General features: G+C 56.2%; 1 protein-coding gene and 1 long non-coding RNA gene across 6 annotated transcripts; one reads left to right on the forward strand and one right to left on the reverse strand.

Moving 5' to 3' along the window:
• Positions 1-521: 521 nt before the first annotated feature.
• On the reverse strand, positions 522-21,003 carry PICK1 (protein interacting with PRKCA 1). Of its 5 annotated transcripts, none has more exons than XM_025882273.2 (13): positions 20,878-21,003; positions 20,469-20,566; positions 19,252-19,363; positions 12,147-12,275; positions 9,946-10,012; positions 8,745-8,834; positions 6,468-6,521; positions 5,919-5,981; positions 5,018-5,151; positions 4,524-4,616; positions 3,462-3,512; positions 2,712-2,856; positions 522-2,284 (listed from the first exon to the last, which is right to left on the reverse strand). In XM_025882273.2, the coding sequence occupies exons 2-13, from the start codon at positions 20,507-20,509 to the stop codon at positions 2,013-2,015; spliced, it is 1,251 nt and encodes a 416-aa protein (XP_025738058.1). In that variant the 5' UTR covers positions 20,510-20,566; positions 20,878-21,003; the 3' UTR covers positions 522-2,012. The 5 variants fall into 5 exon arrangements, with proteins under 5 accessions (XP_025738058.1, XP_025738055.1, XP_025738057.1 ...); XM_025882270.2 differs by having other exon boundaries at positions 20,825-20,955; XM_025882272.2 differs by having other exon boundaries at positions 20,812-20,925.
• Positions 21,004-21,240: 237 nt separating this feature from the next.
• On the forward strand, positions 21,241-22,641 carry LOC112831503 (uncharacterized). Its single transcript, XR_003210161.2, has 3 exons — positions 21,241-21,417; positions 21,862-21,939; positions 22,122-22,641. It is a non-coding gene; the product is annotated as an uncharacterized lncRNA (long non-coding RNA).
• The last annotated feature ends 193 nt before the right edge of the window (positions 22,642-22,834 follow it).

The following is a 22,834-nucleotide window of genomic DNA, read 5'->3' on the forward strand; positions in this document are numbered from 1 at the left end:
CGTTCCTGTGCCTTCCCAGCCCTGGTGGCTGGGGGTCGGAGGAGGTGGGAGGGATTCTGAGAGGCTCTCCCCAGGGCCCTCTGACCCGGAAGGTGCTGGGAGAAGAAGTGGCAGAGATGGAAGAGGGGGCGTGGAGGGGGGAGGTGTTCTGACTTGGAGGCACTAGGGGTCTCTCTCGCACTTTGACTTTTGACCTCTTGCACTTGGATCCAAGTGCAGCAGAGCCCAGGTCTCACCCTGGCTGGAAAGCCTCTGGGATCTATTCGCTCCATGTATTTATTCTCTTCCCACAAATCTGACACCTGGCACTTCCTTTGCTTCCCTCCCTCCACATCATGAGTGTGGAAACCAGGCCCGAGAGTAGGAAGGAGCCTTCCCGCCGCAGAGCCCTGCTATTGAGCTGTCCCACCAGTACCCCCCCTCCTCCCCACCGTTGGTCTCGTTTTCCAACCAGGTCCTACGAAGGCGTGGGAGCCCTCGAAAATGCCTGGCTAACACACAGGTCTGCATCCCTGAGCCACTAGAGCAGTGACTACATTTTATTAAACACTCAGAGCAGGGACTGTGTGCCAGGTGCTGTCAGGGCCTTTACAAGTGCTAACTCATCAGATACTTATAGCCCGAGCAGGTTAAGGGCCACTGCTGGCCACAAGCACAGACAGGGAAACTGGAGCACAGAGAGGTTAGGGAGTAGTAGTCCAGGGCCACAGAGGCGGTGGCTGGAATCCAGCAGTGGGTTTCGGTCTGTGCCCGTGGCCTTCACGCCGGCTGTTCCTTCAGTCACAGCCCCTCACAGCCTCTTGCTTCCTCCCCTTCTCAGGATGGGCGTATAACTCACTGTTCAAACAGGGACACTTCTGGGGTGAAAAGGGCCACCGTTCATTACACGGGGACCACAGGTGTGGTCTGTGCTGACAGGAGACACAGCCAGCCTATTTCCACCGCTTTGCAAAGACGCAGAGTACGAGGGCGGCGTGGTCCACTGGCCTTCTAGGTGTGCCTAGAGTGCTGGGGGCTTCCCTGACATTCTCTCCCCGACGTGGGGCCTTGGGGCCTCCGGACCCAGCGTCTGCCCTGCCCTTCCCAACGGCGGCAGAGCTACTGGCCAGAAGCCCGGGCAGAGCCAAGGTGAGGGAGGAGGTCAGAGGCCCCACAAAGCAGCAAGCCTTGGGGTCTCTGGGACCTGCCAGACTCAAGTCCAGATCCCTCTCTATCCCTGGACACTGGGTGGCCCTGAGCAAGCCACTTCTCGAGCCTCAGTCCCCCCGTCCGCACGCGGGGACAGGAGTGCCAGTTCACAGAGCTGCAGCGAGGAAGACGAGCGAGGGTATGAAGGGAATGTCGCTGCATCTTGTTGCCCGCCCTCCCTCGGGACCAGGGAGGCAGCAGACGGGGCGGCGAGGGGAGGAGGCGGGTCCGAGGCCACCGCAAAGAGCCCGGCTCAGTCTGGGTCTGTGTTTATTCGGTACAGGCCCAGCGCCTGGCCCTCCCCTGGGGACGCGGCTGAGCTGGGGGACATGAATAAATAAAGGCCGCGGAGGGGTGAGTGTGGGAGGGGCTGGGCCGGCCTGGGGCGAGGTGAGGGGGTCCGCGGCCACCGGCCCCAGCCTCGGCTGCGCGCCCACGGCCCCCCACGCTGGCAGGCTCCAGGTGGGGCCGGTGCTGGTGCCCACGGGCAGCGGCTCCGGGGCTTGGGGCCACCTCCAAGCCCTCCTCCTCTCTGCGCCCCCTCTCTCCTCCCTAAGGCAGTTCCAGGGGCCAAGCTCCCCAACTGGCTGGGGAGGTGGGGGGGAGGGGGAGGGGGGCCAGTGTCCAGATCAGGCCGCAGGCCCTGGGCACTCTCCTGGGCTGGAGCCCGGTTCACTGAGCCAGGACAGAGGAGCGGGGAGGCAGCGCCCCAAGCCAGCCGGCCTTTATGCGCCACCCTGTGGTGTGGCGGCGCCGCCCCGGCTTCTACCCTCTGTCCTCCCGCCCACAAGCCCCCATCCGCACCCCACGGCGGGGGGGCGCACTCAGGAGTCACACCAGCTCCCACCCCTGTCCAGGGGCCCAGCAGCCCCTTGCGCATCCCTGGGCGGCTCCCCGGCTGCCGTGTCGTCGTCGTCTTCGTCCTCGTCCTCGGCGTCGGTGAACCCGTCCTGGCCGAGGCCATAGGCCAGCGTGGTGTGGGCCAGGTCCACCTCGATGGGGAAGACGTCGGCGTCACGCAGCACTGCGTAGCAGTCGTTGTAGTACTTGGACATGGTGGACACGAAGCGCTGCAGCTGGAACACGATGTCCTGGACTGGGGCGGCAGGGCGGGCAGACAGGCACCAGTGGAGAAGACCCCGCCCCCGCCCCCGCCCCCGCCCCCGCCCCCGCCAAGCCGGCCCGGGCCCGCCTCCTGCCCCGGCGCAGACGCGGATCTCCCAGCTCCCAGGCTCGGTGGGGAGATTGTGAACCCCGCTGCACCCCCAGGGCGTGGGCCAGTCCCACCCCAAGCCAGGCCCCAGGAAGCGGGGCCGCTCCTGCCAGGACTTTCCATCTTGGGTCCGACTCAAAGCTCTGCACAGCGGGACCGTGTGACCTCACGGAGGTACCTTACCTCTCCGGGCCACCGTTTCCCCAGCTCTGAAATGGGGAGATGGCACCCACCCCCCAAGCGCAAGCACGGCGCAGGGCTGGGGTTGGGCAGGCCTCTCCGGCCCCCAGTGCCCACCTACTCCCCTCACCATGCTTCTGGTCCAGCAACTCAATCTTCTCCAGCACGTCTTTGCGCATCTGGGAGAAACGGGCGCGGGCCTCCTGGCGACAGCGCAGGATCAGGCGATACTCGTAGTTGCCAGTGCTCACACGGTACAGGGGCTCCCCCAGGGCCTGGGGCAGTGGGGGGCACATCAGGACCCCGGCGGGGTGGAGAGTAGGGGAGGGGGAGCCTGCTTTGGGACAGACGGCGGCGGGGGTAAGGTTGCAGAGCCCAGCTCCCAGCTCACACCCCTGCAGCACACGGCACTTTTCAAAGCTCCCACGGTCCCTCACTTCTGGGACGCCAGAAGCACTTACTCTTTGTGAAGAAAACAAAAGACCACACCCTTGCACGTTAAATAATGAACATTTAGTGCTAAGGTAGATCCTGCCATCAAAAATATTAAAAATGTAGAGGATTAAAAATGGCCTCTTAGGAGTGAGGGAAGTCAGCTTCTCCCCACAAGAGCCTCGCAAAGCCTGGGAGAGAGGTACTGCAGCAAGCTGGCCAGCACTCGGAGGCCCAGAGGGGCCTGGGTGGGGATGGACAGCCCCACACCTCCAGAAACAAGAGCCCAGCCAGACCCCCAAGCCTCTCCCAGGTTGGCCTGAGCCACCCGCTGCCCCTGGCAGCCCCAGGACATTCTTGGGCCTCTGTGAGACAAGCAGGGGAAGCTGTGTGCACCCCAAGACTTTCCAGCACCAGGGCCACCCCCCAATCGCCCCTGAAAACTCACGATGCAGCTGTACTCCTCGTCATCCATCTCCTTCACCTTCAGGCAGTAGGACTGTGTGGGACAGCAAGGCCACAATGTCAGAGGGGCAGTGCCTCCTGGATGCCCACCCTGATGCCCACTTCCGTCCATGCCCCACAGGACCCCAAAGCCCTGCCTGGGGGCGGCCATGTCAGGCCTCCTGGGCCCTGCGTGCCCTCAACTAGGATAGGCTGGAACCTCACTCGACTGGCTCTTGCTTGGGGAGGCCCAGGGCGAGGTGGCAGTACACAGGAGGGGGCACTCATCTGGGAGGGTGACAAGGGCCTGAGAAACAGCCCAGCATTTGCCAAACTCAGGTCCTAAGAGATGTTCTGGGTTAAAAGGGATTCCATGATCAAAAGAGCGTAGGAAGGCCCTAGAAGATTCATGTTGCACACAAGCCTGTCAAAGGCTCTGAGAAGTCCTGCATCAAAGGAGCCTTGGCTTGCTTGGTGGAGCATTTTCCCCTCAACTCTTTTGACCATCAGAATTTTTATTTCAACATAAAATGTCCAGAGGCGCCCGGGTGGCTCAGTCAGTTGGGTGTCCAACTCTTGATTTCAGCTCAGATCGTGATCTCAGGGTCGTGAGATCGAACCCCGCATCAGGCTCCACACTCAGCACAGAGTCTGCTTGAGATTCTCTCCCTCTGCCCCTCTTCCCACTCACACGCTCTTTCAATCAATCAATCACCTTAAAAAAAAAAAAAAACCCACAACTCAATAATGTCCCTTGGCACCCACTTTATAACCACTGACCCACTGTAAAAGTGACCAAAAAATCCCAAGGGGTCAAAGGGGTCCAGAGTAAGGGCTCTGCCTACCCCAGGCTCCCAGAGGCTCCTCGGTGCAGTCGGGGCAGGGTCTAGGCTGTGGTCCAATTCCCCAGTACCTCCCAGGTCCCTGTCCCACATCCTCAGACATGACAGAGGTTCTAGGGCCATCCTGCCTGCCATCCTGTGGCCAACTGAGGGGAAAATCTCTAGGTGGGTTCTTTCCCCAGCATGCCAGACTCATCCCTCCCCAGGGGCTGGAGACCACTTACCAGGTACTCGAACTTCACATCCAGGTACTTCTTGATGGTGAGGCGAGTGTCTGGGATGGCTTTGTTGAGGTACGTGTTCAGGTCTGTCAGCATCTGGAAGGGAAGGAGGGAGCAGATGCTTAGTCCCCCGGGGGCAGGGATTAGGCTAGCCAGCATGACAAAGAACAGCACTGATCCAGCAATCCTTCTAGTGGACCCAGGTGTCAGAGCCAAAGGGCACCCTCAGACAAGTCTGTCCACTCCAGGGTGAGAAGAAGATACAGCCGGGCCCAGGGCAAACCGTAACTCAGGTGCAGCCAGGGCCAGAAACCAGCCTGGAGGTCAATGCTGAGTGAGGCCAAGGAAGCAGAGTGACCAACCCACAATCAGCCACAGTGTAGGTGACCAAGCCAGAACCTACACCCACGTGTTCTGACTCCAGTCTGGGACCCTTCTGCAAGCCACACTGTCCCCTCTCTACCCTCACATGCTGACACATGCCCCACACAACCCACCGGCTTGATGGTTTTCAGCAGCCGGATGCCGAACTTCTCGATGCTGCGGTGGGCGTCGGCAAACTTCACGAAAGCCTCGCTCGCGGCTGGCTGGGGCTCCCGCACCCCGATGACGGAGAACACGTCCCCAAAGGCTGCAGGACAAGTCTGCCCTGAAGGCTGTCCCTACCTGACCCCTTCATGGGGAAGCCAGGGATTTGTCGGGGCGAAGCAGGGCAGGGGGCATGGCAGGCTGAAGGCCAAGGTCTATATGAAGTCTATGTCCCAAGGGAGGTGGGTCTACACCTGAAGAGAGTTGGGTCTGTACCCCCAAGGGAGCTGGGCCTACACCCAAGAGAGTAGCCCTCATTCCCCAGAATGACCAGACCATGTGGGAAGAAGGCTCAGTCAAGACTGGAGGCCAGTGTTGCCGGACGGCAGATCGCTGCTCTAGGAATCTGGATGCCGGGGTCTAAGGCCAGCTCTGCCCGAAGGGGCTGGGTGACCATTTCCTCTGCCTGGGCTTCGTTTTCCCAACTGTAAAATGGGGATAACTGCAGCTGCCCTGCCCAGCCAAGCAGACTTGTAGGAAAAGGGAGCACGCATAAGGAAGGCTCTCTACACTGAAAGCGGCGGTAGAGATAAGATGGGGGAGGGCCCAGACAAGGGACTGGGCCCCACAGAAGACCAGCTGGTCCAGATGCTCCCTACTGGCCCCCATTATTGCTACCTCCTGGCATCTAGACAAGGCTCAGCCCGAACCTGGCCCGACATCAGATGCCGTGGCATCTGCCTGGGTGTGGCTGTGAGGAAGGCCCCAGGGAGGGCTTCGGCCACACCCTCACTGTATGAGGGAGCACTGAGCTCAGAGGGGAGCGAGGGTCTTTCCAGGGTCACAGAGCATGTCTGGGGGCGCCCTTACCCCGGTGTGTCTGTGACAGCTCATAAAAGGCCCGGAGGAGGTTCTTGGTGTGTTCTGTCATTCCTGTGGGAGAGACCCCACCGAAGGGGGATGGGGACACATGGTGGGGCCACAGTGGCCGCCCAGGACACGGCGTCCAACCCCGCCCTGAGGCCCTCACTCTTCCTGAGCTCGCTGGCTTTTCCCACAGCCCCGCTAGGGCTCAGCCCCAGGCCCAGCGCCACCCAAGAGCGGTCCCCATCAGACAGGAGAGCCAGGGCTCCGCGGGGCAGACAGTGAACAAGGCCTCCCATGGGCCGGCTCTCTGGGCGCTAGCTGGGTTCGGAGAGACTCCCACCGCATTCCCGTGTGCTATTACTGGAATTTTTATGGACATGTATTAGCTTCATAATCAGAAAAAGTATGTCTTAAGAGGCTTTTTTCTTAAGAATCCCTGATGGCCGCAGTCCTAGGATTTCACAGGCCAGCATTCCTGTGCCTGCTGCCACCGTGTCAGAGCAGGGCCGGGACGACCCACCCCAGCGGCCCGTGCCGGGCACGGCTGCTCACCTCGGTACAGCTCGGCGGTCCGCTCCAGTTCCTCCAGCCTCTTCACAAGCCCATCTGTGGGGGCGGGGGGGGGGGCGGCAGTGAGTCTCGACAAGGCCGAGGTGAGGAGAGTGCCAGGGGTGGCCCAGAAGAGAGCCAGGACTGGCAGCGGACGGGCCCCAGGAAGGGGGAGCTGGCTCCTCAGCCACACTCGGGAGTGCTCTGTAGCAGCCCGGGACCCCCAAACCACAGGCAAGCCGGGGACAGGCAGGGTGGCCCTTGGGCCACTCCTGCGGTAAGTCCCCACCCAGCAGGCGGCACATCAGCGGGGCAGGAAGGTGGTGATCATTTCGGTACTGCCAAAGTCAACGGTGAAAAATGGTTGGGTCGTCCCCGAGGCCCCACGTGTGGGTGGCTCCAGATGGCCAGCCAAAGGCAGGCCCTGTCCTAGCAGGCAAGGCCCGCGTACTTCTAGCACAAACCCTGCCGACAGCCAAGGGGGAAGGCAGTCAGAGATAAGCCGGAGAGATGGGTCGCTATGACAGCCTCAGTGCACGCGTGACAAGCAAATGTGACAGCTCAGGAGGGAGAACCACTCAGGGAGGGAAGACCGAGTCAGGAAGGGCCCTGAGGCAGAGATCGAGCTGGACCCGGCCTCGGCGATCATCCTCATTCGCTTCACAGAGCTTTCTCAAGCACCTTCCGTGTGCCAGGCCCCACGTCAGGCCCACAGAATGACCTTGGTGAATGAGCCCCACATCATGCCCTCGAGGCTCACAGTCCAGCAGAGGAGACGGTGGCCAGGCAATGACTGGGGTGACCATAGGACTGTCAGGGGAGAGGTGGGGGCAGCTGCCTCCCCTCAAGGGCTCAAAATGGGAGCAAGTGGACTGCTGGGGCCGGCATTTCGGATCAGGGAGGGAGGGCCCTCCAGCAGTGAGGGGATGGGGGGGGGGCCTCCCACTGCCCCACCAGGAGCACCAGCGGCCACCACAGGGCAGGGTCGGTGCCGTGGCTTCCTCACGTGGCGGGCCCTCAGGGCAGGGCCTGGCTGCACTGAGCTCGGCTGCTGTGAGCCTGGACCCACCGCTCAAGGCTCCTTGCACACAGCTCAGTCCTTCCTTTGAATGAGCCTCTGGGGCAGGGACTGTATAAGCCGAGGGACAACTTGCCCGAAGGCACACAGCTGGGTGAGCCCTCTGACACCCCCTTCCGCCCCAGGCGGGGTTTTCTGAGTGGGAGGTGGGGAGGAGAGTGGAAGCCGAGTCTGGGCAAGGTGGCTGGGTGTCAGGCGGCCATGTGGGCTCTGGGGCGGGGGGGAGGGAGTATCGCAGGGGTCTTCAGAAGCTTGGCCCCCCAGCTGGCCCCTGGCTGGCCCCCAGAGCCCTGGCCCCTGGCCAGCCTGGCAGGAAAGGAACCACGTAAGCACCGTGCTGTTGTTTTTAGCTGGGTCATGGGACATCATGACAGCTTCAATTTTAGAAACCCTATTTAAGGCTGGGGAAATTGCAAGGTTTGGGGGGAAAAACACAACAACCAGTTCTAATTTCATCTCAGCGCATGGTCACTACAGTAACAGGGATTTATAGGCACCAAGAAGCTGAAAATAGCAGCCACCACTTTTGTACACGGCTTGGAACGAGCTCAGACCCCACCCCCACGTCCCAGCCAATGCTGCCCAGTGTGCCCAGCTGAGCCGACAATACACATAGGCATTTAAATCTAGCCCCCACACATGCACAGAACTGCTATTTATAAGCTCGGGCTGCGGACGGTGGACGCAGGACCAAGTGTTTTACAGGCCACACACATGCGTGGGTGTGAACGTGTGTGTCCGTGCCCCCCACCTCCGGTCCTGGCCTGGAACCTCGGCAGCAAGGGCAGCAGCGCCACCTCCTGGAGAAAGGCAGGGGTGCAGGGAGGGGCACTGCGGGAGCAGGGAGCTGGGGCTGCACTTGAGGGCACCTCGTGGCTGCCGCGGGCGCTGTGACAGTGGCTGAGGGCAGTGGCGCAGGCACCGGCGCGGGGAGCTGGGAGGAGGCACCTCCGCGCTGGGCATCTGTCTCATCTGTGACCTGGGCCTGGAAAAGCCGGGCCCGGGCATGGGGGCCGCTGGCTGCAGGATGCCTTGGCTGACTGCTATGGACGCTCTGTGGGAGGCAGAGAGGCCTCTGGGGATGCAGATGGTGACCATCGGCCCCACGGGCGGCAGGGGCCACGTCAGTTCCACGGGCGGCCGTGGTGCCCCTCAATCTGGAAGCCTGGGCCTGTGACCCCGGGCAGGAGGAGAGGACTCACCATTGCACAGGATGGCCCGGCTCAGGCCCAGGGCGTCTGCGGTCCCCGAACTCATGTTCTCTACCAGCCGATGCTTTACTTTCTTCAACACTGGGACCAGGGAAGAAAGGGACTCAGTGAGGGGAGTGTGCAGCTGGGCCATCAGGCCATCCCTGCCCCAGCTCAACTCCTCATGGCCAGCGACAGCAGGGGCTGAGGGGGCTGCACTGAGCTCTGGTGCAGGGGTGACTGTGAGGTGGGGAGCGCCCCAGTGGGGCCGCACTGGGCCCCCTGCCCTACTTGCTCTCCGTGAAGGCGGTGCTGGAAGCTGGAAGGAGGCTAATGTGTAAAGTGCCAACAGGCAAACCAGGGAGAGTCTCTTCTCCCTTCACATCTGGAAGCCGAGCTGCCATCAGTGCAAGTGACCTCAGACCCCGGACTGTACACGTGGTCGCATACGGAGTCCCTGGAAGGGGACAGGGATGGGACCCAAGGGGTTTCTACAGAGCACCTCCATCGAGGACACACTTCATCTTAGCCTCTCTCCCTAAAAACCAGGACACAGCTGTGGCCCTAGGGTAGAAGAAAAGTGTGCTGGCTCCAGAGCCAAGAGATCTGGGTGTGCATCACCAGGGGACACAGAGCCCTCTCTGGGCCTCAGGCCTTGATGTGGAATGAGGGGGCTGGTCCAGAGGACCTCAAAGCTGCAATGTCCAGCTCTGGAGCCTGAAGCTTCTACAGAACCAAAGCCCAGCCCCCCTAGCAGGAGGCAACCTGTTCCACGGAATGCTGTGAGAGTAAGAGGTGGCCCGTGACCCTCTATCCAAGGCCTGATGTCCAGCTCAGATCTCGAGCCTTCCTGGGAGCAGGTGGGCGCAAGAGGCGGCCAGGGCCACGTAGGGGCATGCGGGTGGGCATGAGGCACCACACCTCACTGTAGGCTGCCCTCCCTTTTGGAGGGGTGAAGGGCTGGCCTATAAGGGACAACCCTAGGGCAGCGAGGTCCCAGAGCAGGTGGCCCTGGGAGAGGACTGCAACATGGGGCAGAGGAAAATCAGGGACAGATTTCTTGGGAGCAGCTGCAGGAGAGCACCCTGGGTCCTCCCAGGCCCTTGACTTGGTCAAAAGCCAGGTAACTCTTGACACACTGTCATAAAAATGCAGAACAGGGGCGCCAGGGGCCTGTGGGGCCACTGGGTGCCACTGCTCTGGCCCAGCTTACCAATGTCCAGGGACATGCCCTGCTTGGGGTCCGCCTGCAGCTTGTTGTAGTGGATAGTCACCTCTCCCTGGAAAAGAGGAGAGTTGAGAAGGAGTCTCCTGGGTCCCAAGCCCCTTCCCTGGGGAAGCCTGCCTGCCCCGAAATATGTGGTCACGAGAGAATCCTGAGACCTGGGAAGGGCCCAGACTAACCATGAATTCTGCCATGCTGGGCCAAGGGCTGTGACCGGGCCCTGCCTTGTAACTGGTTTATTCCCAGCTCCCTCCTTGTCCTACTATGTGCCGGGCCCTGGGGAACCAACAGGGACATGGACAGACATGGTCCCTGCCATCAGAGCTCACCACCTGGTGGTCCTGGGGGTCCTGTGCTCCAGGAGACCAGGTGCCCCGCTCTTCCCCACACCATGCCCCTCTCCGAGCCCTCACCACGCCGTTTGCGTGGTGGGGGGAGACCGCACCCAACTAACACGTCTGCGCACTTTCTCTGTGCCTGGTGCCAGGATGCCAAGGAGCAGGTGTGGGGCAGCCCCCAGCCCTCAGGGCCCAAGCCAGCAGGGAGGCCGATGCAAATCACTTTCTATAACTGGAAGAGAAGCGCTGCCTTCTCCTGAGAAGCCTTCCCTAACCACGGGAGGCTGCCACAGTCACTCTCATCCATGCAATCCTAAGTCCCTTGAACTTGGGAAAGAACCCATTCAAATACAACACAGGATTTCCAAAATGAGCCCTGAAGGGAAACCAAAATGACCTGATGCCGTCAGTCAGGGACAGAGGCAAAGGCTCTCTCAGGCTGCGGCGGAGTGCGCTGTGGGGACCGTGACAGACAGCAGCTGAGGGCAGTGGCACTCAGACCTGGGTGCTGGGCCAGCCGTGCGCCTAAAGCAAATCCCTTCCTCCCTCTGGGCGCCAATAAATGGGGACTATAGTCCCTGCCCACAGCCAAACACAGGAGCCGGGAGACCCCTCCGTTAGTGTCACGGCTGTGCACACACATGAAGACGTCTCGTCCTTGTGGGCAACATGGGGGGCTGGCGTGGCACAGGCCTCAGAGGACAGGGCGGGGGGGCTGTGATGAGCACAGCTGTGAGGGCTGAGGAAGCAGCCACAGGGGGAATGCCCCCGCCCTCCGGTCTGTACCAGGATGAAACACCGTGCACCTGCTTCCCACGAGAGCTCCTCTGCCCGACAGGCTGCGCCGGGTCAGGAACACCCAGGTCACGTGGGGCCGAACAGGAGAATAAACGGGAGAAGGCGGAGAGGCACCTGGCCCCGGGCTAAGGCAAGAGGGACTGGCAGGGACATTGGTACCAGGTCCCTAAGACATGGAGCAGGGACAGGAGTGAGGGAGTCAGAACACTCGACCAAGCTCAATTTACAGTTGGGGCCCTTGCCTCGAAGACTTTGAGAGATCATCCAATGGCTTTGCATTGGTTTGGTTTGCTGTTTTGGTTTCCCAAGTCACTAGCAACAAAATCTCTAAGAAACGGCAAAAGGGCTACATGCTTGCTCCGTGACCGGTCAGGATGCTGCCAGCCATTGGCAGGGGAGGGGACTTGTGCGGCGAGGCCTTGGCCCGTAGCAGCTGGGGTGGGGCGTGGGGCGCAGGGGACCGGCCGTGTATGATTGTGGTCTGCAGAATAAAAGACCTGGGGCAGGACTGAGAGCTACCCCAGACCCCAGAAGTTTCCCTGGGGGTCTGTGAGCCCAGGAGGACCCAGTGGACGGAAAGCTCCTACAGGGATGAGGAAGCGGGGTGGGGGGGGGAGGGCGCTCATCTTTCCCTCGTACACCTCCCAGGCCCAGCATGGCCCAACTGACATTTACTAGGTGTCTACTGACCCCAGCAGGTTCACCTTGGACTTCTAGCTTCAGCTCCAGCCCTGAGTGGGGACACACTGGCTCGCCCTGAGGCACGGTTCCCAGTCCAACAGCAACCCTGGGAGCTGAAGGGCAGGGGACGGGAAGGTGCCCACTCTCCCGCCAAGGCATGACAAGTCCTGGAGCATGAGTGGTATTTACTGACGAGATGTGGGAGACACTGAGAGAGGCTGGAGTGTGGCCCAGACTCTGGTGTACCGAGGGGGCAGTGGAGAGAGGGCCCATCCCCTTCCAGGCCTGCTGGGGCCTCTGGCAGGCTGGACGTCATCGAAGCAGCTCGGCTGCCTGTGTCCCCCTGCCACCCCCCACCCACAGCAGCCTTACCTTCACCTCCTGAATCATCTTTGCCACCTCCACCTTAGTTTTGCCTTTGATCGACCGGCCATTGACACCGGTGATCTCGTCACCAGCTGCCACGGTGCCGTCGAGGGCCGCTGGGGTGTTGTCAAACACCTGGGGGTGCAAGGGGGGGCGGGGTAGACAGTCACGCCCTGCACCCCGACCAAGGCCCGGCTTGGCCCAGCCCTCACACACCCAACTGAGCGTGTGCTCCTCCAAACTCAGTTCTTTAACAGATTTTCCCCACAAGGCTGCTCTGGGCTGACTCGAAGCCCTGAAGCCCCTCTGGTCAGTTCCTGCGCCTTATCTCAGTCCCCAAAGAGCAAGGACTCCACCGCGCATGTGAGTCCCCCTCCCAGGGTGGCCCCTTCAACAGGGTCTACACTCATTGTGGCGTGAGGCTGGGTGGGCCTGTCCAAGCACAGATGCGTGAGTGCTGCTCAGGGCAGTGGGGGGAGACTGCAAACGCGTGTGCAGGGATGGACAAGAACACAAAACATCGCAGCCAGCCAAGAGCCACTGAGACAGACACCGACTTATTTGCAGTGGTCATCTGCTGTCTTTCTCTACTTTGTCTTTTTTTTTTTTTAATTTATTTATTTGACAGAGACACAGCGAGAGAGGGAACACAAGCAGGGGGAGTGGGAGAGGGAGAAGCAGGCTTCCCGCCGAGCAGGGAGCCCAATGTGGGGCTCAATCCCAGGACCCTGGGATCATGACCTGAGCCGAAGGCAGACGCATAACGACTGAGCCACCCAGGCGCCCCTACTTTGTCTTCAGTTGCTAAATTTTCTACACAAAGCATGTAGAAAGAACACTTGATGTTTCACATATGTAACATTATAAGGAAGAAAGGAAAAACCCGAGAGTTTCCACTAACTTCCAGAATCACACTAAAAATACAATTATTATTTTTTAAAGACTTATTTATTTCAGAGAGAGAGCATGAGCAGGGGGAGGGGCAGAGGGAGAGGGAGAGGGAGAGAATCTCAAGCTGACTCCATGCTCAGCCCTGATGCGGGGCTCCATCCCAGGACCCTGAGATCATAACCTGAGCCGAAATCAAGAGTTGGATGGGCGCCCCAATATATTTTTTTTAAATGGTAAAGAAGACAATGAGAGGGTCTACCTGTCCTTGGAAGATGGACAACGGGAACCCAAGGGCCTATGGAGGGGCTTTAGGAAGAGAGATCTAATCTTCGCTGGAAATTGTCAGTGGGTCAGGAAGCAGATCTCTGGCAACAGCCACAGGTGGGTGGAAGACAAGGTGTAGAAAGTAGGCAAAGGACTCAACTCCTGGTTCCGTCGCCATCCACAAGGCAGTCCATGGAAGGTGGAAGATGGAGGTGGTTTTCCCCAGAGAAGCTCCTGACTCAGGCCCAGGGACCGAGGGAGGCAAGAGAGAGGCACGGGACCGGAGAGATTTGGGTTCAGCGAGCCCTAAAGCCCCATAGCCCCAGTGGGGGCCCAGAATGCCAGCAGCCAGGCTTACGGCCCTTCCCCACGGAAACTGGAGGCCACTGCCCTGGATGGCTCCACACGAAAGGCCCGTCTATGTACAGACACTGGCAGATCCGCGCCACCCCCCCCTCAGCTCGCCTGATGCCTGACCATCCCCCAGGGAAGCCCCCCAGACATGGTCTGCACACAAGATCCTCAAACACCATTAGCACATGACTGTGATGGCTCACTCAGCATGTAAACACAGGCGAAAATTACCGGGCACTTGAGAAAAGTGTCCCATAGGAAAAACACTTAAAAACAGAAAAAAGGAACCACAGGAAGCAGAAACAAAGTAGAGCCGGTACAAAAACAAAAAGAAAACCATAATTAACATCTTCAAGATGATTAGAAAAAGAACAGGATGATGTAAAAGGATTGATTCAAAAATAGGGCGGGGGCACCTGGGTGGCTCAGTCCATTAAGTATCTGACTTTGGCTCAGGTCATGATCCCGGTGTCCTGGGATCAAGCTCCGTGTTGGGCTCCTTGCTCCGCAGGGAGTCTGCTTCTCTCTCTCCCTCTGTCCCTCCTCCCACTCGTGCTCACTCGTGCTCACTCTCTCTCAAATAAACAAATCAAATCTTCAAAAAAAAAAAAAAGAGAGATCTCAGAAATGCAAATTATAACAGAAGTTTACAATGTCCAAAGAAGCTATGCAACCAAGCCAAGGAAAGCAAAAAAGACATGGACAATCGGAAAAAAAGAGAAAGAAAAATATTAGAAGATCATTTCGGGAAGCCCAGCACTAGCCAACAGGAGTCCCACAAGAGGGAACAGAAACCCGAGAGCAAGATCCCATCAAAGAGCTAATACTAGAAACTTCCAGGGCGGAGAAAGACATGAGGTTCCCCGAGGGATGTGCCCTCTGAGGTCCAACACAACAAAGACCTGAGCCAAGAGCCATCGTCATGACCCTTCAGAAGGCCAGGGACACAAGGAAATTCCCAAGAGTCTTGAGAGACCAAGGATAAAACACATCACAGATAAAGGGTCACATATCAGAAGAGCACCATCAGACACAACAATGTGATGGCAAAAGATAATGAAAGGACGCCAACAAATTTCCAGGTGAAAATTATTTTCAAACTCGGCATTCTTTTTTTTTTTTTTTTGACATTCTTGAATTTGATCTGCCCAAGTGCCAACTGGAAGGACTATGAGAACAACAACAAAGACAGGATAATGGCACTTTCAGAGACACAAGCTCTCAAAAAATGTACCTCCCACGCAGCCTCTCTCAGAAAGCTACAAGAGGATGCGCTCCACCTCGATGGGGAAGTCGGCCGAGAAAGAGAGCTCCCGGCCTGCACAGTGAAGGAAACAGTCAACAAAACCGAAAGGCAACCTACGGAATGGGTGAAGATATTTGTAAATGACATAGCCGATAAAGGGCTAGTATCCAAGATCTATAAAGAACTTATCAAACTCAACACTCAAAAACCAAATAATCCAATTAAAAAATGGGCAGAAGACACGAATAGACATTTCTCCAAAGAAGACATCCAGAGGGCCAACAGATACATGAAAAGGTGCTCAACATCACTCAGCATCAGGGAAACGCAAATCAAAACTACCCTGAAATATCACCTCATACCTGTCAGGATGGCTAAAATCAACAGCACAAGAAACAACAAGTGTTGGCGAGGATTCGCAGAAAAAGGAACATTTTTGCACTGTTGGTGGGAATGCTAATTGGTGCAGCCATTCTGGAAAACAGTATGGAGGTCCCTCAAAAAGTTAAATATAGAACTACCCTACAATCCAGCGACCGTACTACTGGGTATTCAGAATACAAAGAATACAAAAATGCTAATTCAAAGGGATACGTGCATCTCTATGTTTATAGCACTGTTATTTGCAATAGCAAAAATATGGAAGCAGCTCAAGTGCCCATCAGTTGATGAATGAAGATGTGATGTATATATATTTAATGGAATATTAGTCAACCATAAAAAAGAATGAAATCTTGCCGTTTGCAAAGACATGGATGGATCTAAAGAGTATAATGTGAGCAAAATAAGTCTGTCACACAAAGACAAAGACCACATGATTTCACTCATACATGGAATTTAAGAAACAAAACGAATGAGCAAAAGGAAAAAAAGAGCGACTAAGCAAGAAACAGACTTTTAACTATAGACAACAGGGGCGCCTGGGTGGCTCAGTCGGTTACGCGTCTAACTCTTGATTTCGGCTCAGGTCATGATCTCAGGGTTGTGAGATGGAGCCCTGTGTCGGGCTCTGCCCTCAGCAGGGAGTCTGCTTGAAATTCTGTCTCTCCTTCTCCCTGTCACTGCCCCCTGAGCACGCGCTCTCTCTCTCTCAAATAAATAAATAAATCTTAAAAAACAAACACACAACATACAGAGGACAAACTGCTGGCCACTGGAGGGGAGGTGGGTGGGGGATGGGGGAACCAGGTGCTGGGGATTAAGGCAGGCACTTGTGAGGAGCACCAGGTGATGTGTGGAGGTGCTGAATCATTGTGTTGTACTCCTGACACTAATACTACACTGGATGTTAACTAACTGGAATCAAAATAAAAACTTAAAGAAAATAAAGGAAAGAAAGAGGGCTCCCGGAAGCGGAGTCCCACAGAGAGGGAAGAGGAGGCTGAGTGAGGACAGACCACAGCGTGGGGAGCAACAGAAAGATGGTGGCAGATGGCTGCCTGAGGAAAGGTACTGAATGTACAAGGAGAACGCAAATGGAAGAACCCCAAGAAACGACGTTAAAAAAGAAAAGATTGAGTTAAGAAAAGAGACAGAGGTTCCTCAAAAAGTAAACCACAGAAGCACCACGTGAGCCAGCCATCCCGCTCCCGCTCCCAGGTACACGCTCCCTGAACACGAACGCGCGCGTCAGCCCCGGGAGCTCGTGTGCGTGCTCACAGCGGCATTGGTCATAGCAGCCAAAAGGCGCAAACAACCTGAATGTCCATCAAATGAACGGATGCACACAAATGGAAAATTCATCAGCCATAAAAAGAAAAAATTACTGAAATATGCCACCGTCTGAATGAAATTCAGAAACATTATGCTAAGTGAAAGAAGCCAGACATGGGCGCCTGGGTGGCTCAGTTGGTTAAGCGACTGCCTTCGGCTCAGGTCATGATCCTGGAGTCCCGGGATCGAGTGCCGCATCGGGCTCCCTGCTCGGCGGGGAGTCTGCTTCTCCCTCTGACCCTCTTCCCTCTCGTGCTATCTCTCATTCTCTCTCTCTCGAATAAATAAATAAAATCTTTAAAAAGAAAAAAAAAAAGAAAGAAAGAAGCCAGACACCAAAGGTGACATGTTAGATTCTTTTTATATTAAAATATCCAAAAAACAATCTATCTAATAACCAGATCACCAACTGATCTGACATAACCAGCACGGACACGAGTCGCAGAGTCAGAGGAGTGGTGGCCAGGGGAGGGGAGGCGGGTGACGAGTGAATACTTAAAGGGCACGGGCTGCTCTTTCTGGGGGGATGAAAACGTTCTGAAATTAGAGAGAGAGGTGATAGCTGAATTTAGCAAATGCACCAAATGCCACTGAACTTGAAAACTGCTAATTGTATGTTAAGTGAATTTCACCACAATAAAGTAATTCTTTAAAAAAGCACAACCCCCTGGGTGCCTGGGTGGCTCAGATGGTTAAGCATCTGCCTTCGGCTCAGGTCATGATCCCAGGGTCCCGGGATCGAGTCCTGCATTGGGCTCCCTGCTCCTTGGGAGCCTGCTTCTCCCTCTGCCTCTCTCTCTCTCTCTCTGTCTCTCATGAATAAATAAATAAAATCTTTAAAAATAAATAAATAAATAAAAAAGCATGACCCCGGACGATCATGAAGCTCAGGAGGCAGACCAGTGTGTTACCATCCTCCTACAACAGCAGCTCGGGAGGACGGGCTCCTTGTTCCCCACGCTTCCTTATCCCTAGTGCCCATGGCACAGCCTGGCCTGTGGCGCTGACTCTCGGACAGCAGATTAGCCCAAACTGCACAACCACCACGCTGGGAGGATGGGGTGAGAGAAAGCAGAGTGGCTCTGGAAGACAGCGAACATTCCCATCTACCGGACTGGGAAAAGTTGACAGATATTTACAAGTGACAGATCAAGAAATGACAGGGTAAGTATCTAAGCGAGGAAAAATGGAGGCTCACACCTGAAGAAACAGCTGTAAGGGTAAAAAGTAGCGTTGCCGCTGGGATGGGGTTGGGGGAGGGGGAGTGGGGGAGGGTGTTAAGAAGGGGTAGAAGAGGGGCGCCTGGGCGGCTCAGTCGGCTAAGCGTCCGACTCTTGGTTTCAGCTCAGGTCATGATCTCAGGGTCATAAGATCAAGCCCCACGTCAGGCTCTGCACTCAGTGGGGAGTCTGCTTAAGATTCTCTCTCCCTCTCCCTCTGTCCCTCCCCCGGCTCTCCCTCTCTCTCTCTAATAAACAAATCTTAAAAAAAAAAAAAAAGAAGGGGTGCAACAGTGGGTGCTATTATTTGACTGAATTCTATTATTTTGTAATCGCAGTTTGTTCTAAGCAAATCTGGTCCCCCGTGGGTGAGGAGGGGGAGGTGGCAGGGGCCACACCAGCACAAAGCAAGGGGGGCAAGCCTGGGCGAGGCCTCCCTACCACCTCCTGGGCCAGAGGAGGCCAAACTGCTCATGAAGGTGGCATCCGGAGCAGGCCAGGCCACATCCCGGAAATCTCTGTCTTCAAGGCCCAGAAGTGACTCTTTTGCAAGAACCTGAAAGACAGGAGCTTCCCATCTGCCACCAACAGCTACTGAGCTGAGCAAGTTGGAACAGGGTAGAAGCCGGGTCATGTTTATGTCTGAGGTGGCGAGCTTCCTTCCGAGCCTGCACAAAAACCAGTGATTCCGACCAGCCGCAAGGTAAAGAAAACTGTCCCCACGGCTCAGAGTCACAGCTGACCGGAAGTCACCAGGGCAGCTTCTACAAGAACCACAGAATTGTTCAGTGTACCATCTGGGGAAGTGAACAACTGTCAGAAAAATAACAACATCTTCTATTTCATGTTTATTAAATGCCAGGCATTGCTTGGGGGCACTCTGTTAAATCCTCACGGTGACCAAACATTTTACACCCTCACTTTCCAGGGGAGGAAGCTGAGACCCAAAGAGTTTAGGTAACCCGCCACTGAGCAGGGAGGCTTACATTTGAACTCAGGCCACTATCACTTCATAGACTTGGAGACTTTCCACAACACTTCACTTACCCCAGGACCCCCGGCTGAGAGTTCTGTGGATTCGACCCTATGCCAAGCATTGTACTCAGTGCTGACCGCAGTGAAAAAGCAGACTGAGATCCTGTCCTCACACTGCAGAGACTGGGAAGCAGCTAGATATAGAATCACGAATGGGCAAACCCATGATTACAGAGGGTGAGGGGGGCTGAGAAGGGAAGGAACACACTGACATGACAGAGAACGAGGGTGCACCTCCGGACAGGGGCACTCGGGAAGGCCTCTCTGAGGGGGTCAGACCTCAAGAAGAAAAGGCATCAGCTCTGCAGAGGGGAGAATGAACCTGCCCAAGCAGGGCGATGGCTCACCCTTTCCAGGACCTCACCCCCACCTCCAAAGCACCCAATACCTGGACGATATAGAGGCAAGGGCAGTACTGGGCCCCTCCTCCGATGCTGATCCCGATCAGGTTCTGAGCATCCTTCTGCAGGGTCACCTTCCCGGGCACAGTAGGGATTCCACTAGAAAGAGAAGCACACGAGGCTGAATCTCCTGGAAGGATGACTGGAGGGGACAGCAAAGGGAACAGGCCCTCCAAAACCCCTGAGAGGCTCCAAGTGCAGCTCAGCTTTTTCTTTTCTCATTTGGCCAAAAGAGACAGCATCTTGCACTGGAACATGCGCAGCTCTTGGGAGTCCTGCAGACACGGGATCAGATCCCAGCTCTGCTATTTACCATCTACAGCACTTGGGTAAGTCAGTCCCCTCTGTGCATCTCAGTTCCCTCATCCATAAAGTGGTAGTAGAAATGGCTTGCTACTTTGATGAAAATTCTTGTAAGAAAGCACATGGAAGGCACTTAACACCAACCCAGCCCAGAGCAGGCATTCCATGAAAACAGGTCCCCCTTCCCTCTCCTTCATCCTACCTCTGAGACCTGAGTCAGACTCTGTCCTTGTCACTTTCTCGGGCACACATGCAACATCATGGCCACCTCCTCCAGGAAGCCTTCTCCTGTTCAACTCTCCATCACCCATCTCTCAATTGCTCTGCTCAATTACCTCTCAGTTTTCACTATAAACCAGCACTTATTTATATTCTGTGGTAGATATTTGCCTTTATTCACTTATTCATTCAACAAACATTTGCTAACAAGCTACTGACGGCGAGCCCCATACTAAGTGTTGAGGACACCGGCAGTGGACAGATGGAGGACAGATTTTAGGAAGGAGACTAACAATTTTTGAAAATCTGTCTCACCAATTGTCTATACTGGGAAGGAAGGCAGGTTTACAATATTCCTATTCACCTTGAAAACTTGCTCAATTGCCACCTCCTTTATGAAGGCTCCCTTGAACACCCTCGTCGAGGCAGTGCTCCATCTGCTCTCTCCTTGTAGCCAGGCCATTCTCCATTAGTGCCCATGTGGCCCTGACCTATTATCTGCTAATGTGTCCACAGCGCAGCTACAGAAGGTGAGCTCCTGGAAGGGCAGGATCCATTCCTGCTACAGTACAAGACCTAATCCCCCGCTGAGAAGCAAGGGTCTGTAGAACCGGGAAGTCTGGGGATCTGGAGGCCCTGGAGCTCGTGCATTCCTGGGACTTGCAGGGAACAAAATACTCACAGTTTATCCTCCTCGATGTCATAATCCAAGTCCGCAAACATGGTTCCGAGAGTTGAGGCGGGCTGGCTAACTGTCCAGCTCGGCAGGGGAATGGGGAACTGCATCAGGGACAGAAAAGAGCGTAGGGTTGGGGGACCCGACGTGCCTAGATGTCAACCTCCACCCCGGCGATCCGGGAGAGCCGGATCATCCCCCTTCCATCTGGACGGCGGGGAGAGTCCCCGAGGTAAGGGGGCGGGAAGGTACGGGATTCTTACTAGGTACAGGGGGTAATTCCGGGCCAGCACGGTGGGCTCAGACCCCAGAGCCCGCCCCCACGGGTCTCCAGGCCCTTGGAAGCTACCTCTGTCGCTCACCGGAAGCGTCGGTCCCACAGCCGGGTCCAGGCCAGCCTGGCACCTGAACCCACCTGCGGTTCCACCTGTCGGCGGCCGCGATTGTCGCGTCACTTCCTGTGAGACGCGGAAGTCCCGCCTTCCCCACCACCAGAGTGTTTGCCCCAGTCCTTGCAGACGACGCTTCCTCCCTGGCTCCCGGTGCTCCCAGAACCAGAAAAGGGAACGAGTATTGACGGAAGCTCGCCGTTTGCACGAAAAAGCGGAAACAGAGGAAAGGTCTGGACAGGCTGACAACGTTCAACCCCGCCCCCTGCCCTGTGGCCGCCGCCATCTTGGTAAGGGCAGGGTTCTTCCCAGCTTCCTCTGCGGGACTCCGGGGACCACGCCGGCCGGGCGGTTGCCGTGGCAACGGAAGCATCCTTGGGCGCGGAGGTTTCCGGCGAAGTTCAGGGGAATACAAACCCTTTCACGTTTTCTGCACCCCGGCCTAGGGTGCTGCATCACCGATGACGGTCTCCGAGCTGGAAGGACCCTTCGAGACTAATCCCAGTTCTGTGACCAGGAAACTAAGTGCCAGAGAAGGAAAGGGATTTTGTCCGGAGCCACCCACGGTTGGTATAAGATCTAGATCTTGACCCTGAGACTCCTGCCATCTAGTGCAGCGCCCTTTTAACGTTTGCACACTTGTATTCAGTGGCTTTGTTATTAACGACAGATTGGACAAGTTACCTTCCTTTGCCTTTATGTGCCCCCTTTCGCCATATGCAAACTAAGAGCATCGAGGCAGATGCTTTCTATGGTATTTGGTGAAAGACTCCTCACACCTCATCTCTTTCTTTAGTCTTGAGGAGCAGCCTCCCGGGCCCCACGGAGGGTCACAGCTTCCTTCCAGGGGCAGCGGAGGAAGGAGAGATATAGAAGGATGATTATCTGCACATCCCACCATTCAATGGGAGCCCCACCCCACACACTCCTTAGGAAGCTAATCTGAGCCCCAGCAAACGTGCAGAATGCCAAAGTAGCAGTGACCTTCTCATGTACCCACTGTTCTGCAGTTCAGGTTACTCACAGGATTTCAAATTTCACCACGACCCTATGAGAGGCGAATAAGGATTGCCAGCCACATTGTGCAGGTAAGGAAACTGAGGCTCAGAGAAGCAGCTTCCCCTTGTCTCACAGATAGATGGTTGGTAGCAGAGCTAGGGCTGGAACTTCCAAGCCCTGTTCAGGCCAGGATTTTAATTTTAAAAAGCAGCAGCTGGGGGGGCCTGGGTGTCTCAGTCGGTTAAGTGTCCGATTCTTGATTTCCACTCAGGTCATGATCTGAGGGTGGTGGAATTGAGCCCCGCCTAGGAATCAGCGGGGAGTCTGCTTGAGAAGTTTCTCTCTCCGTCTCCCTCTGCCCCCGCTCCTGTGTTTGTGTGTGCACATGCTCTCTCTCTCAAAATAAATAAATCTTAAAAAAAAAAATGCAGCAGTCTTAGCTCAAGCCTATGTTCTGCCATTTTATAACTGGGTGACCTTGGGCAAGTCACTGCCTGACTCTGAGCTTCAGGTATCTGTAGACCAGGGGGAAATGATCCTCCCAGCAGTTACTTGTGAAGGTCAAGATAAAGAGAACCAGGTGTGAGTGTTTTGTAAACAATTCTCACGGCAAAGATGCCACTCAAGCCTCCTGACTCCCCCACCCACTCTGGTCCCTCTTCTCAGGGGAGGGTCCCTCTCTTCTGCTTCATCCTCCCCATCTTCCAGGCCCCATTCTGACCCTCCTCTCCCAGGTAGTCTTACCAGGCAATCCCTGCTCACAAATCTTGCCACTTTTACTTAGTTCCAGAAACAGTTATTTGGATCATTCATTTAGAATTATGTCTGGCCTTCTGAAATCTCTTTATGGCTTCCCTGAGCCAATTCTGAGTTGATTAACTTATCCACGCTTGTACTTTGTCTAAGGAGGTTTTTTTCCCCTTTAAACTTGGGGCCTAGGACTACTGGGTATTTACCCCAAAGATACAAATATAGGGATTTGAA

The sequence above is a fragment of the Callorhinus ursinus genome, unplaced genomic scaffold, assembly GCF_003265705.2.
Source record: "Callorhinus ursinus isolate GAN/ISIS: 27379988/994484 unplaced genomic scaffold, GSC_fseal_2.0 scaffold48, whole genome shotgun sequence".
Lineage (NCBI taxonomy): Eukaryota > Metazoa > Chordata > Mammalia > Carnivora > Otariidae > Callorhinus > Callorhinus ursinus.